The sequence below is a fragment of the Abrus precatorius genome, unplaced genomic scaffold (genome assembly GCF_003935025.1).
Source record: "Abrus precatorius isolate BTA unplaced genomic scaffold, Abrus_2018 Scaffold8, whole genome shotgun sequence".
NCBI classification, from domain to species: domain Eukaryota; kingdom Viridiplantae; phylum Streptophyta; class Magnoliopsida; order Fabales; family Fabaceae; genus Abrus; species Abrus precatorius.
In genome coordinates, this window is record NW_020874428.1 from 34,788,559 (window position 1) to 34,800,645 (window position 12,087).

At 32.0% G+C, this 12,087-nt stretch overlaps 1 protein-coding gene across 14 annotated transcripts; it reads right to left on the bottom strand.

Moving 5' to 3' along the window:
- Positions 1-643: 643 nt before the first annotated feature.
- LOC113846406 (zinc finger BED domain-containing protein DAYSLEEPER-like) lies at positions 644-6,414 on the bottom strand. Of its 14 annotated transcripts, none has more exons than XM_027474634.1 (4): positions 5,902-6,130; positions 5,211-5,429; positions 4,654-4,740; positions 644-4,569 (listed from the first exon to the last, which is right to left on the bottom strand). In XM_027474634.1, the coding sequence occupies exons 2-4, from the start codon at positions 5,250-5,252 to the stop codon at positions 1,429-1,431; spliced, it is 3,270 nt and encodes a 1,089-aa protein (XP_027330435.1). In that variant the 5' UTR covers positions 5,253-5,429; positions 5,902-6,130; the 3' UTR covers positions 644-1,428. The 14 variants fall into 14 exon arrangements, with proteins under 14 accessions (XP_027330435.1, XP_027330428.1, XP_027330431.1 ...); XM_027474627.1 differs by lacking the exon at positions 5,211-5,429 and adding exons at positions 5,477-5,525; positions 5,663-5,728 and having other exon boundaries at positions 644-4,740; positions 5,902-6,112; XM_027474630.1 differs by lacking the exon at positions 5,211-5,429 and adding an exon at positions 6,408-6,414 and having other exon boundaries at positions 644-4,740; positions 5,902-5,987.
- Positions 6,415-12,087: the final 5,673 nt, after the last annotated feature.

A 12,087-nucleotide genomic window follows, 5' to 3' on the forward strand; every position in this document is an offset into this window, starting at 1 on the left:
ATTGTTTATTATCATTTTATAAATTAATAAATATGTGATAATTTATTTAAATAATTAATATTTATAAAGTACAAAACAATAAATAATTATATTAAATAAAAGGCATAATAAAAAGGTGAAATAATATTTTTATAAAATTTAAAAGACTAACACTTTTCTTAATTTTTGAACAAAACCTTAAGTTTGAAAGGAAAGAAGAAAAAAAGAGTACACACTATCTTTAAACGAGTGTTAAAAACACCATTTTTAAGACACTAACACACTTAGTTACTATCTTTAGTCTCATTTGTAACAAACCATTACTAATATTTTTCTGCCTTAAATATAAGAAATAAATATAATTTTTTATATACATTAATTATAAAATCCTTTTTATACTTTTATTGATTGTAAAATTTAAATTAAATATATGAAACACTCACCCTTGATTTACGTAGACCGATATATTCATTGATTTAATATATAACATACTGATTAGATACTTTTTTATGATAAATAAAATCAGGAATAGTATTAACTAACATGTATTAAATAATATATAACTATAAAGGAGAATCATTAAATCAAGAAAAAAAATAAGTTAAATTCACACAGTTTTATAAATTTTAATAAACTATTGCTAACAATTAAAAGTATTAAAAAAGTGCATTAAAAAATATGTTGATAATTTGTCTGAGCGGTGACAGCCTTACTAAGTTCCGAAGCACTAATTAGTATCTAGAGAAGAACTACATGTTACATTCTCGGTTCTCAACTACCATATTTCCTTTATAAATCAGTTTATTTTCACTTTATATAAACATCATATCGCGCTTAGCAATACAAAATTAAATATACCTAAATCGATTTTACCCACTCTAAAACAACCCAACACTAACTGTTCAACAACGTTTGTATGGAAACTTGTCGCAAAAACGAAAAAGGTTATTAAAAAGAACAGTGGTAATTTATACGCCCAGTTAAGCATAATCCAATACCATAGGAATGGATTCCTGAGTAGATGCACGAGATGCCTCAAAGAAAAGAGGATTCCCGATGGAGTAAAATGAGCCCAATCCAAAGAATCTGCAGCTCCCGAATCCTGATGTTTCCACACTGAGGGGCATGCATTATTACATTGACATATCATCTTAAGGAAGGGATCTTTTCGTGCATCTAATCCAGAAGTACACTAGAATTTAAATATTCACGTCCAACCATCCAAATCTCCACATTTAAATGTACGAATATAGCCTAACAGAGAACTACAACTACACAAGTAAAATACAATAACCTACCGTCACAAAGTACAACCACCTAAAACAGAATGTGCAGATTCATCAAAATATCACAATGTTGTCTTTTCTTTTCCGTCCCCTTCCTTTGCTCCTGAGGGGTCTCCCTTGGGCTTTCCCATCCTCCCCTAAACAAAAATTAAATATATAAAATCTAGAATTCCATCTTCACTAGAGCATTGGAAGCTTCAGCTGCTCCATAATGCATCCAGTCTTTGGCACATACAAGGGCCTCAACCGTCTCTGGCCGCAAGGAACTTCGGTACTGATCCATCTCCTTGACTTTTGTGTCAAAAACAGAGTCAGGAGGAACACTCGAAACTGGAACAGACAGTATATCCCGGGCCATCTTGGAGAGAGTAGGATACTTGAGTTTGTTTAGCTTCCACCAACCTAATACGTCAAAGTCTGGAACACGTGGCAATAGTGACTCTTCTAGGTACTGGTCCAATTCAGACTTCATTTGTTGGTTAGTAGTTTCCATGATGTAAACATCAAAATCTGTCAATCCATTATCTGACAACAGAGTTCCACCTGGAGATCCCTCTGTCTTTGTCTGACTTCCAGCACTTCCTTCTTCTGCATAAGCTGGTGTAAGTGGCAAGGGAAGGGTAACATACTCATGAAATAGCTCATGAATTCCATCATCAACGATCTTGACATACATATGGGCGTCATCGCCATAGACTTTTGTGAAACTGAACTCAACAAGTTTCATCTTGAAACGAGGATCCATAACTACTGCAATTGCCAAAACCAGGCTACAATCTTTCCAGTACTTATCTACCTTTTCTTGCATAGGTTTAGTAAGGTTGCTAATGAAGGGATCCTCATTCACAACAGCACGAGCCAGATCCAACTGCAATTTCCAAACTTCATGAAAGAAGGTAATTGCAGTGGGATGAGTTGTTGTGGTAAGAATGTTAACTGCATCAAAAATGGGCTTCAAGTATGTGCAGAGGGTCTCAACCAGCTTCCAATCTTGCATAGAAGGGGCTCCCTTGTAATCAGGATCAGAAGTGTCCAAACAAGAAAACACTTCTTTTAGCTCAGAAGCTGCCACCAGCATTTGATATGTTGTGTTCCATTGAGTTTGGTCATCAATAAAAAGGTTCCTTTCACTGGGGACCTGAAGTTGCTGCTTGAGCTCCAGAAATTTTTCCTCATGTGATTCAGAAGTCTTCACATATTTTACACTATCACGGATTTTCTTAACTATTCCGTGCACTGAGCTCAATAAATCATTTGCAACATTGCTTAAAGTTCGTGCAATGCAATTTCCAACTAGCAACTGACCATTGAGTATAAGTGGATTCTTCACAGAGAGTAACGGTCTGAGATTTCCAAGGGCAACTTCACTCAGAGTCTGATTACAAGTAATAGAAAACAGCCTTCCCTCCAAATTCCAATCAGAAAGGCAAACAGCTACAGCATGGCTGAGAGCTGAATCAGAATTAGGGTATGGTTCCATTACAACATTGAGAATTCTCCTCTGCAACTTCCAATCACTGTCGACAAAATGTCCAGTTATAAACACATAGCCTACAGATTGGCTTGAGGTCCAGACATCTAGTGTCAAACAAACACGTCCAGGTAATCCCTCAAAGTACTTCATAAGGTTTTGTTTTTCCATCAAGTAAGTTGCAACACAATCTCCTTGAACAGTGTTAAATGTCACCATATTGAACTGGGGCTGCAGATTTTGGACAAATGCAACAAATCCGGGATGCTCAACCATATGAAGGGGATAATCATGCATAATGATCATCCTAGCAATCTCATGGCGGCAGCGATCTTGATCAAAAATAATGTAAGGAGTACTAGGGGATCTGTAGCGTCGCTTTGGTGTACTGCTAGCATTGCCAGCACCACTTCCCCTTGAACGTGGAGTATATGGTGTCAACTGATTTGGATCTTGGTTACGCAGAAGAGCTGGGCATGTCCCCTTGGCAATGTGGCGTTTAAGGTGGCTAGTACCTGCAACTTTTGAACCAGTACTGTAGGCAAAACTTTGCTTACATTGCTTGCAGCATGCCCTTCTACATCCAGCACTGACTGTTTCTATGGTGAAGTGTTCCCAGACTATAGACTTCTTTTTCCTCCTCTTGTTAGGCTGTGTGTCTGGGGTAGGTTCCTCACTCAATGGAGTTTCAGCATTTACGATCTCATAGCTGGGTACATTAGTAGCATTGACTATCTCATAGTGTGGTTGAGAACTGACTAGTCGATTGTCATGCAGTGCTTCACTATTTTCCAGCTCATAGTGAGACAACATTTGGGAATTGGCTAGATGTTCATGGGACAGTGTCTCAGAGTGAGTTAGCTGATGGTTGGGCATTACCTCAGAATGGTCCATATGATTGTTTGGCAGTGTATCATACTGGGCCAGATGATTATGAGGTATTGGTTTAATGTCTGTGAGATGACTGTCTGCCAGCGGTTCAGAGCTAGGCAGTGGATCAGAATTGGGCAGCGATTCAGGTTGAGGCAGCTGATCTTCAGGAATCATATGGAGATCAGAAAACTGATGATTATGAGAAAGACTTTCTGTATGAGAGAGCTGAGTGTTGGGATTTGTTGCGGAATTTGCCAACTCATTTTCAGCTAGAGATTCAGACATGACCACATCGTTGCCGGTCTGTGCTTCTTGTATGACAGTGTCGTGATTGGGCTGTGTCTCAGGGATGACTGTCTCACTGCCGAGCTGCGTGTCAGGCATGACTACCTTCGTATTGGGCTGTGCATCTGACATGACTACATCACTGCTAAGCTGTGTTTCAGACATAACCACCTCATTGCTTTGCTGTGTTTCAGATAAAACCACCTCATTGCTATGATGCGTTTCAGATACAGCCACCTTGTTGCTGTGCTGTGTTTCAGATGCAACGACATCATTACTAGTCTGTTGTTCAGAATTTACCACACCATTATTTGGAAGTGTCTCAGAATTGACCAACTGATCACTGGACGGAGCCTCAGATGCAGGATTCTGGTCAAGAGTAGCTTCAGAACTGGCAAGCTTATCGTCACCTGGAGCTTCAGAGCTGGCTGATGTATTCTTGGTTGGTGCCTCAGAATCAACAGGCTGATTGATGTGTGGGTCCTCAACATTGGTTGACTGGTTGTTTGGTAGAGACTCAGAATTTTCTAGCCCACTGTGAGGACGTTGTTTGGTGTTGTTCAACTCTTGGTTGGGCAATGTCACTTCATTTGCATCACCAATAGAAGGTTGGGTCTCAGATGCAGGAAGTCCTTTGTTAGATTCAGCTTTGGAATTGGAGAGATCCTCATTGGGCTGAGACGCAGAATTATCCACATTACTGTCAGTGTGATTTTCAGAATTTGCCACATCATTGCTAGTTTGAAAATCAGTACTGACCGGCGCATTTTTCACATCAGGGGCTGCAACCACTTTGTCTTCTTCAACAGCAACCATCTTATCTTGATATGTATCTTCCTGCTTTACCTAGAAATAACAATAGATAATTAATGGTGAATTCCAGACAGATGCATTTATCCAGTACTACAGATACGAAGAAACATAAGATCACCAGCCTATCAGATATCAACACTCCCTCACAAAATATACTGGTTCAAATTAACATAAACATACATTGCAATTGTCTGCACGAATACATTATATTGGAAAGCCAAAATCATTGATAGTGAATCATGGAGGAAGCAAAGGAATTAAAAACCCAAAAAATAAGTAACCAAAAAACAATTATTAATTGAAATAAAGCATGTATAGTATAAACAACTAAATGTGAATTGTAAACCATGCTTGCAGACAAGACAGCCAGTGAAGTTTGAAAACGAGGTTGTACCCTTGAGCTAATAATAAAATGGATAAACCTGCATATCAGTATTGCACTTGCTAACATGGTCTAAGAGTTTAAAAGTAACTCCTCATCTTACTATCGCTTTGCATCTTACTTTGTCAAGAGTAAAAGGCCTAACGGGTAGTTCCATGGCCATCCTACACACAAGTCTATCTTTGTTTTTTTGGGTCGTGACATAAGTCTATCTGACTAACTACATCTCCATTGAACATGTTGGATGCGCCATAAGGCCCTGCATACGGTGAAATCCCCAAGTGCCGTGAACCCAAAGAAGACATGGGCCCACAGTTGGGTCTAGTCGGCCCAGCTCAATCTATAAAAGAAATATTTAACAACAATATGCAGAAAACAGAATTCATCAGCGGAAGATGTCCATAGCATATTCTCCATCAAGTACTACTCACAGAGCCTACATAAACCATAGACATGGTCAACCTAAAAAGTCAAAGCTCAAATATCAGATCTTCAACGCGACACCCACAGCAGAAACTGATAAAAATAACATATAAAACCCAACAAAAAAACACAATCCAAGATGGATCTAACTAGTTTTGACAATTAGCCAAGGTCAAGCAAATCATCGCGGAAACAACCGAATCCAACGACGTGAAACTGAAAAAATACCGAATCACGTTATGATTCCGACAACCAAAGCTTAAAACACTAGATTGGAAACTTAACTAGTAGAAAAATGACTGATTCATGGAAAAATAAAAATAAAAATAGGCTTAGGCTGGAAAAGTTTGAAAAATTGAAAAATAGAAAAGTTAGGGTCAGTGACCTACCAGATATACGTATTTGAAGAAAATCTGACGGTGAAAACGCCGGATCCGAAGCGAAAACGGAGCTTCGGGGCTCACCGGAGAGAGATCTAGGGTTTTGCAGAGGAGAGAGAGAAAGAAGGAGGGCTCACCGGAGGGAGATGGAGATTGGGCCTGGGAACGAACCCGAGAAGCTAATTGGACCTTCGAGTTCGAGGGTTTCTGGTATTTGGTATGTGGTTCGTACAGGTTCGGGAGATAAGGTTTCTGAAAAGATTTAAAATAGGGCAATTCTTTTGGATTTAGAATTTGGACCCTTCAGGTCCATTATTATTATTTATTGAATTCAATTTATTGGTTTTTCTTCTTCTCCTCCTCTTTTTTTTTTTTTTTTTGAAGATTCTTTGTTCCTTTCTCACCCTTTTTCAGACGTAAAATTTCCCAATGGGAACGGACCACAGTGGCTTAGCTAAGCTAATAGCCCACCCCCTAATGAATATGGTTTTTTACTCAGTCATTGGGGTTAGGACCGTACGTGTAGGGCGTGCGAGTGAATAGCCCACCGAATGAAGTGGACTATTTCTCAGGTGAGGGCCCCCCTTCTCTTCCCTTACTTTGGTTTCTTTTCTTGGATAATTCTCATTTTTAGCCCAATCATATCTACATGTTTTTCTCGATGCTTCGTCTCAAGCATCTGTGAAATTCAATCTCATCCAACTGCCCTCTCCCACCTATTCAATCTGACTAGGATTCCATCCTTTTTTCTTCACCTTTTCGTCATTCAATTTCCAATTATAATTTTTTGGGTCAGATTTCTGTTCTCTTCTTTTATATTTCATTTTACTTACAAATATTCAATTCCCACTTAAAAAGTCTGGGTTTAGAAGTTAGTCAGGCTTGGGACAATAAACAGGTCGCTTAAGATGACGGGCAAGGTTTTGGCATGTGAGCTTATTATATTAATATTAAGGCTTTGCCATTGGTTTCAGGCTTTCAGAGTGGATGGGCCTTGCAATTTGGTAACGAGAGGCATTCCCAATTTGCCGTCATCCTCAATTGTCGATGTGACCAAAACCAAGCTACATAGTTCGAAATGGTGTGGTTTTCAAATCATTTTCAACACGACCAAAATAATAATTTTCAATTCAGGGGGGAAAAAAAGTACCATGAGCATTCCCCTTTCCTACAAGGAAGAAATAACTTCAACTAAGATTGATCATTTTTAAGGACTTAAACAAGTATGTTGATTTGTTGGCTAGTATGGCACATGAGGAGCACATTTAATGTATTTTCTTATATCGATTCCATATAACCTGTTGCCCTTATCAAGATTGTATTTTTTAAAATTGATTGTCCTTAATCCTTTAGACAGTGTAGTTCCCTTGAATATACATGTATAATAACACAGTCATACTTAAAAAGTATGATGTATTTAACATTTTTTTTTAACTGTAATCCACAAGTCACTTGTCGTGTTTTTATGCTAGGGTATGTATTAAAGCTAACATATTATGTATTAATTTTGAGTACAGTTTTTATCCATTGGGAGTATTAATGTTTTTATATTACTAATCAATCATGATATATGATAATATATATAGTTTTTAAATTATTTTATATTTTTTTATTAATATAATAACATAAAGAACATTATACACTCGATATGTTCTAATTAAATTTATTAACTTTTTATATTTAATATATATATAATTCTATTAAATTTGTTGTAGAAGTCTTTGGCCTTTTAAAGTTTTTATTGTCTTTTAATTTGGAGGTATAACGTGATATAAAAAAAAAATCCACATAAATATATTAAAAACAAAAAATCCAGTCAACGGTGAGACTGTTAAAGTACAGCAAATCCAGTAAATTGAGTCATTTAATCTACTACAAAATTATATTAAATTCAAGAAATTTCAACCTAAACCAAGTCAGCTCAAAATTTAGTTGTCTACTTGTTCTATATCTTCCTATGATTGAACTTATTGTTCAATTTCAATTCTACCTACTAAACTATGGTTAAAAAAAGAATAATAAGAACCTATTAAAAATGTTATTTAATTGGGCCAGGTTAGACAAAATAGAGGAAATGGGCCGATAATTGGACTGAAATTTGAAGTTACTTTGTCAGGCCAGACTTTGTTGCTTGCGGGCCTGTTTGTTCCAAATCACTATCCAGATAAATATTATAAGACAAAAAATAAATAAAAATTGATTAGTTATAAGGATATATATATATATATATATATATATATATATATATTGGGAAATACTTTAGTTTTTTTATATCAAAATAATTTTAATATACTATTAATGAAAACATTTATGTACTGTTGATCATTTAAAAAAAACGAAAATATAACATTTATATTAATTAATAAAAAATAATAATACTTGTCAATTTGAAAAATTATTATTAAACAATAATATAAAATATTTTACTATTAATATATTTTAATTAAATTTATAATAAATATTAAAATATTCATTCTATAATATTTGTATATGTAGATTTTTCTTTTATAGTGAATCTTTATGAATTTTGTTTAAAAAAATAAAAAAATAAGTTCTTCAGATTCATTTGAACAAATTTGTAATAATTTATAAATAAATTATGACTCTTATAAGTTATTTTTAATTCATTTCAGTAAATAATTTGGTATAGTTTATTAAAATAAGTGAAACGTCTTCAATTTTTTATAAAAATAAATAAATAAATTTTTATAAAAAAAATAGAAAAATAGAGAAATTTTATTGTATTTTATAGATTTAAGAATTGAATAAAAGTAAAATTTACACTTTTCTTATAAAAATTTTATAAGATTCAAAAGTATTTAAAATTCTTGAAGGAATAATTTTGAGACTTTAAAATGATAAATAAAATTTATTAAAGTATTTTAAAACTCAAAAATTAATATTTAAAGTAATAACAAAACTTTGTCAACTTAAAATATAAATTTAATAAAATATTATAATTTTTTAAACTATTTTAAATTTTATAGAGTAGCCTTTTTTCAAAAGGTCATTGGATTATAGACCTAAAACGGACTAATTATATTTATTTTTTCACTTTTATTATCTCTCGCTCAACTAAATCTCTTATTTGACAAAAGAAAAGTATATATATATAAATATAATATTGAAAATATTATATCATATATATATATATGATTAATAATAACACTCAGAGCATACAAATTATTATCACAACGGAACACGTACATAATAACCAATCAATCATCTTTATAAATATGTATGGTATATATTTTTATACTAATCTATATGTTATGATACACATATTATACCACGTCAATTAATATGTTACAATACATGTGTCCTAATTACAACATCGATATATTACAACACATATATTATAACAACATCAATCGATATATTATAATGCATATATTATAATAATACAACTTTTATAATACTTCATATTCGTCACACTCCTACATTCATAGCCCCTATGATCTTTTGAGGACTTCATAGCATAAATAATTATTAGTTAGTTGCAGTAACACAAATACACGTGTGCCGATCCAGTTTCTTTTAGCAAAGATATAGTCAGGAGTCTCATCAAGAAATGAATGTGTGACCTGTGAATGTTTTTACTTTCAACAAATCATTGTGCACCTATTTACAATTAACATTCATTACCCTAATTTCCACAAGATTTTTCAAATCTTCTTCAAGCTCTATATTTCCAGTATCTCTTTGTAATTATTTTTCATATCATTATATTTTCTTGATTTTTTTCAACTACTCTCGTTCTTTTTCATATTCTTCTCATAGATCAACATGTCGTCATATTACATGAGTTTTAATTGCACAACTTAATATATTATAATACATGTATTATGAGTACACTATTTGACATACCACAATACCTGTATCATAATTCTATTCATCAATCTATTATGGCTCATGTATTATAATCACAATTCTCATATTTCCACCATCATGTCATATCATTTCATTATATACACAAAACTCTTTCTTCATTTATGATTAGTTAAACACTTTTCATCAATAACATAACTTTATTTATTTTGACATATTTCAGCTATCAAACAATATATATATATATATATATATATATATATATATATTCATTATATCATTTAATAGTGAAATATCATTAAACAATTTCACACTACACAAGCTAATACAATGTGCTAAAAGTCGGACACCTCCGTACTCAGTTCATTCATACAATCTAACATACACACACTTGCTCAATATCAATACAATCATATATCCTAAAGTTTCACAACATCCAATATTCACAGTATATCTATTATTTCAAAAATATTAAATGTAAATTTTAAGTTACATCTAAAAAAAGTTTACTAGTAAATAATAATATTTTTTGAAATAGTTTTGTTCAGAGCTTTTGTCATAAATTATATTTTGTTAGTTTTAAAAATAAGCATGGGGTTTTCATGTCAAACTCTCTATTCATACACATTAGATTTTAAGAAAATATTAGAGTTTTAGTAGAAAATTTAGTATTTTCAAATCAAAATTTAAAAAAGAAGTTAGGGTTTGGCACCACTTCTCTTACCTGGAAATGAGTCTCTCAAATCGGATTTTCTTAAAAATCTGAGGAAGAGATACAACGTACTGATAAAGAATATTGTCTTAAGGGTTAACATTTATTGGATCTGAATAATTAAGCTCTCAAATATAGATTTGAAGGAAGATTGAGGTTTAAACGAGAATTTATGAGAAGAGAGGGTGAGAAACCAAAGAGAACAGAGGAGAGGTCAAGATTTTTGGATTATGATCCAATTTTCTAGGTTGGAGACCTTTAAATACATCTTAATTCGCGATATTCTTGCTATAGCAAACTCTTCCCTTACTGCAGCAAAAAATAAAAAAAATAAACAAATTTTCTTTACTGTCTATCATTTTAGCTACAGTAAGATACCTTACACCAAAACTCTTATTTTTTCATACAAGGGCCACAAAATTAAAAGTGTTACAATAAGTTATTTTCAACTTATCCAAATAAATTTATTGTATAAAATATATTTCTAAAAAAAGCTAATTAAATAAGTAGTTAAATGAGTAAATTATTCAAATGCGTCCTCAATTTATCTACATGCCTATGAGTTTTAACTATGAAAATTAAGGTCCATTTGATAAATAATTTTTTTAGTTCTAAATAATAACATCGTTTCTAAATGTTAAAAAAATTGAATATATATATAGAATGGTACCCAATGATTTTAAAAAAATTTAAAATGATTAAATTAAAATTATCTACAATATAATACATATGACGGTATATTAGAATATTTATTGATTAAAATGTTTAATAATAATTACATTGTACTTTTGAAACATTAGTTAAAGAATTAACAATAAATAATAATATAAATTATATTGTGTTGCAATAAAAAATATGCGAACCACATCATAAGTAAGTTGTTTTAATTTAACTTATAATATTAATTTGAACTTCAGTTAATGAAAAGGTGTTAAATAATTAGAGAAATAATTTTAACACTTTTAATGATTTTATACAAATTAGTTGTTTTAATTTTGACAAAAAAGAAAAAATGTGTTATATGTTTTGATAAATTATACTTTTTAATTTATTTTTTTCACCATCGTCCGTCGTTTACCTTGAAAAAACCCTAACTAATGCGATGTTAAAAGACAAAACACTCCTTTCAGTTTCTTATGTTTCTTCCCATTGACTTTGTTTTGTTCAACTTCTTGTTTGCAACGGACCATCGAACAGCCAAGCGCCCACCAATACCGCAATAGCAGTGGGCCAACGAGTTCAAATCTGAAAACTCTTAACATTTTTGTTATATTCGATATTAAAAAAATATTTAATATTTCAAATTCATTAAAAATATGAATATCTATTTCTTAAAAATGTTTAATATGTATAATACTATACATAATAAAAATATGTATATAATTTATTTTTATAAAAAATATAAATTGTAATACAATTTTAAAAATTAATATGATTAAATATTACAATATTTAAAATATTTATATTTTTTATCATATATAATATTGTATAAATCTAAAAATTTATATATTTTTTTAACAATATATTCTATACATACATTAAAAATAATTGTTTTCATATATATATATAACCCAATCCAACGCATGAATCTATTGGTCCACAAAATGTAGCTTCCAAAGTTGCCAATGGAATAGAGTCTAGACTAAAATAATAAT

Bases quoted from the DNA above. Each gene is read 5' to 3' on its own strand.
- LOC113846406 (XM_027474621.1), bottom strand. From the start codon at position 5,158: ATGTTAGCAAGTGCAATACTGATATGCAGGTTTATCCATTTTATTATT. The intron at 4,741-5,101 runs GTACAACCTCGT...TGTTATTTCTAG, and splicing joins ATTTTATTATTAGCTCAAGG to GTAAAGCAGGAAGATACATA.